This window comes from Urocitellus parryii, chromosome 3, assembly GCF_045843805.1.
Source record: "Urocitellus parryii isolate mUroPar1 chromosome 3, mUroPar1.hap1, whole genome shotgun sequence".
NCBI lineage: Eukaryota > Metazoa > Chordata > Mammalia > Rodentia > Sciuridae > Urocitellus > Urocitellus parryii.
The window spans coordinates 158,897,065-158,899,908 of NC_135533.1; the positions used below are offsets into that span (position 1 = coordinate 158,897,065).

A 2,844-nucleotide genomic window follows, 5' to 3' on the forward strand; every position below is an offset into this window, starting at 1 on the left:
TGGCTGTGTTCCAGGAGGTTGAAGGCAGGAGGCACTCAACAGTTACTAGTGTAGTGTCTGACAAAAGGCAGAAGTGAGTGCCATCACTGCAAACAACTGAAGTCCAAAAGCAACAACTGTCATTGGAATGGCTTTAACCTGATTACTCAGAAATAATAATCCATAGTGGTAAGAAAGACTCTGAAAATTATTGATGTTTTTGTTCTTAAAGCCAATGTAATATGGGATTGTACTTTCCAGGGGCCAAACCCAACAGTGTGTGTGTGTGTGTGTGTGTGTGTGTGTGTGTGTGTGTGTGTGTTCATGCATACAAGAAAACAGTATTTTAATTTTCCTGATTGGGCAACCCAGTCATGCACAGCTTTCCAGTACTTCAGTCCCTAAAGGAAGGGCATACAATCATCTTCCAACTCAAAAATCAGTTTTTCTTCCTGATTTGTCTAAAGCTTTCATAAAAGTTTCTCTGACACGTTTTTAGTGGCAGTATAATACGAACTATCACTTGGTATTACAACCTGCAACACTGTTTAAATGTGGTTTTCACAGATTCTCGTTTATAAAGCACTCTTTGGTGGAAGACAAGTAGCTTGGGTAGTTCACAGTGATTCTGCTGTAGACAATAACAAAACAAAAGCATTCAGGAATGTCCAGGTACAGGTTGTCCTAGAGTTCTAGGCAATGCAGGTCGTGCAATATGTAGCAGTAGCTCTTCTGTATATTGAGCATGGTTGACCATCAGTGCCATGAACAGGGGGGTACATCAGCCCGACTCAGCAGTGGATCAATACTCTGCTTCATGGAGTTGGTTGTGGCCCTTTATGGGGCCATAACCATGACCCAAAGAATATTCATGCTCAACAAGGCCCCCACCAGCCTGAAGCAGGTGCTAGTGGGTGAGGTGTGTGTGGCAGTGCTGTGGGAACGTGAAACTTCCCCTGAACCCAAGAAAGCAGCTGAAAATATGTTAGTCACTTTTGAGGATATATGTGTACCTTTAAATATTTCTCCACACAGTTACTTAGAATTATACCCTTTCTCTAAATAAATGACAATATTTGCTACTGAGTCCGGTTTATGTTTCATTTAGTTACTGGAATATTTTGAAATATAGCATTGAGTAAACATTCACTTAAACATTTCTATAGACAAGAGGTCAAAAAATAAAGAACATATTTCTGACTGTGATCAATGTCATTCTTATTTTACAAAAAGACTGATGTGTAGTTTTTCCTTTTGCTAAAACATGGAATTTTAATGAATGTGGGAAGATTTGTACTTACCTACTATTGCTTAATATAAATTCAGATATAGATAATTAGATCTCTACATTTATGATAAATCATTCAAGATCTTTTGACAGGTCTGTACCCTAAGTAATTAGCACTATATTTATTTTTGTGTAAATCAGTATAATTCTGTGAAACTCATCAAAATTTAATACTTTTTTTTAAGTCCTAGAAAACATCAGTGTGACCATTTAAAAAAGAAGGTTTATGAACACAATAAAAGTGAGAAAGACTCAAAATGTATCCATCCAAACTTTCATATCCAAGAAAAGAATTATCAATGTAAGGAATGTGAAAGAGCTTTAAATAAACTTGAAAGCATTACTGAATATCACATAATTCATACTGGAGAGAAACCCTACGAATGTAAAGAATGTGGCAAAGCTTTTAATATAAGAGCACACCTTTCTCGTCACCAAAGAATTCATACTGGAGAGAGGCCATACAAATGTGAAGAATGTGGTAAAGATTTTAATCGAAAATCACACCTTATGCATCACCAAAAAATTCATACTGGAGAGAAGCCATATGAATGTAAAGAGTGTGGCAAAGCTTTTAATCAACCATCACACCTTACTCGTCACCAGAGAATTCACACTGGAGAGAAGCCTTACAAATGTACAGAATGCGGCAGAGCTTTTGCTCTCAAGAAAACCCTTACTGATCACCAGAGAATTCATACTGGAGAGAAGCCATACAAATGTAAAGAATGTGGCAAAGCTTTTAATCGAGGATCACATCTTAATAAACACCAGAGTATTCATACTGGAGAGAAGCCACACAATTGTAAAGAATGTGGCAAAGCATTTAATCAAAGATCACGTCTTATACAACACCAGAGAATTCATGCTGGAGAAGACATAGAATGTAAAGATTCTTATATTCCTACATTCTTGGCAAAGCCTTATAGGTCACCAGAGAATTTATACTGCAGGGAACCCATATAAATATAAACAATGTGGCAAAACTTTAGTCAAATTTCCAGCGTCAATGTTGACCAGAAAATTTATACTGGGGAAGAGCCATACAAATGTGAAGAATGTGGCAGAGTTTCTAAGTATGTTTCAAGTGTTATGAAGTACCAGAGAATTCATAGTTGAGAATTTTTGGAAATCTATAAAATGAAAAGTCATTCAATGTACAATCACACTTTATTGATCACCAGACATTTTATACTAGAAAGGCAACTTACTATACTAAAAAGAAATGTGGCAAAGTTTTAATCAAAACTCACCATTTAAAAATTATCAAAGATATTATAGTTGTGATTACACCCTACAAATGTAAACAATGTGACAAAGATTTTAATGAAGGTTCACGTCTTTAAAAAATCTCCACAGATTGAGTATTAAAGAGAAGCCCTATAAACGCCAATGATACATCAGAGCTTTAGTCAATTTTTTTAAAAAAGCATACTCTATCAAAACCTAATGCATACAATGTGTGTAGAAAACCCTGTAACTTGCATGCCTTGCATATCAGGAAAATATACATTATTGAGGAAAATTTTGATCTATGAGAAATATAGCAAGGTGAAGTTGTTTTTTATTGTTGTTGG

The 2,844-nt window shown here is 35.7% G+C and overlaps 1 protein-coding gene across 1 annotated transcript; it reads left to right on the forward strand.

Annotated features, from left to right (window-relative positions):
* Positions 1-724: 724 nt before the first annotated feature.
* Positions 725-2,412, forward strand: LOC144253802 (uncharacterized). The gene is made up of 3 exons (XM_077796469.1): positions 725-963; positions 1,453-2,196; positions 2,260-2,412. The coding sequence occupies exons 1-3, from the start codon at positions 725-727 to the stop codon at positions 2,384-2,386; spliced, it is 1,110 nt and encodes a 369-aa protein (XP_077652595.1). The 3' UTR covers positions 2,387-2,412.
* The last annotated feature ends 432 nt before the right edge of the window (positions 2,413-2,844 follow it).

Bases quoted from the DNA above. Each gene is read 5' to 3' on its own strand.
- LOC144253802 (XM_077796469.1), top strand. From the start codon at position 725: ATGGTTGACCATCAGTGCCATGAACAGGGGGGTACATCAGCCCGACTC. The intron at 964-1,452 runs GTTAGTCACTTT...CTTTTTTTTAAG, and splicing joins AAGAAAGCAGCTGAAAATAT to TCCTAGAAAACATCAGTGTG. The intron at 2,197-2,259 runs GTCACCAGAGAA...GCAAAACTTTAG, and splicing joins TTCTTGGCAAAGCCTTATAG to TCAAATTTCCAGCGTCAATG.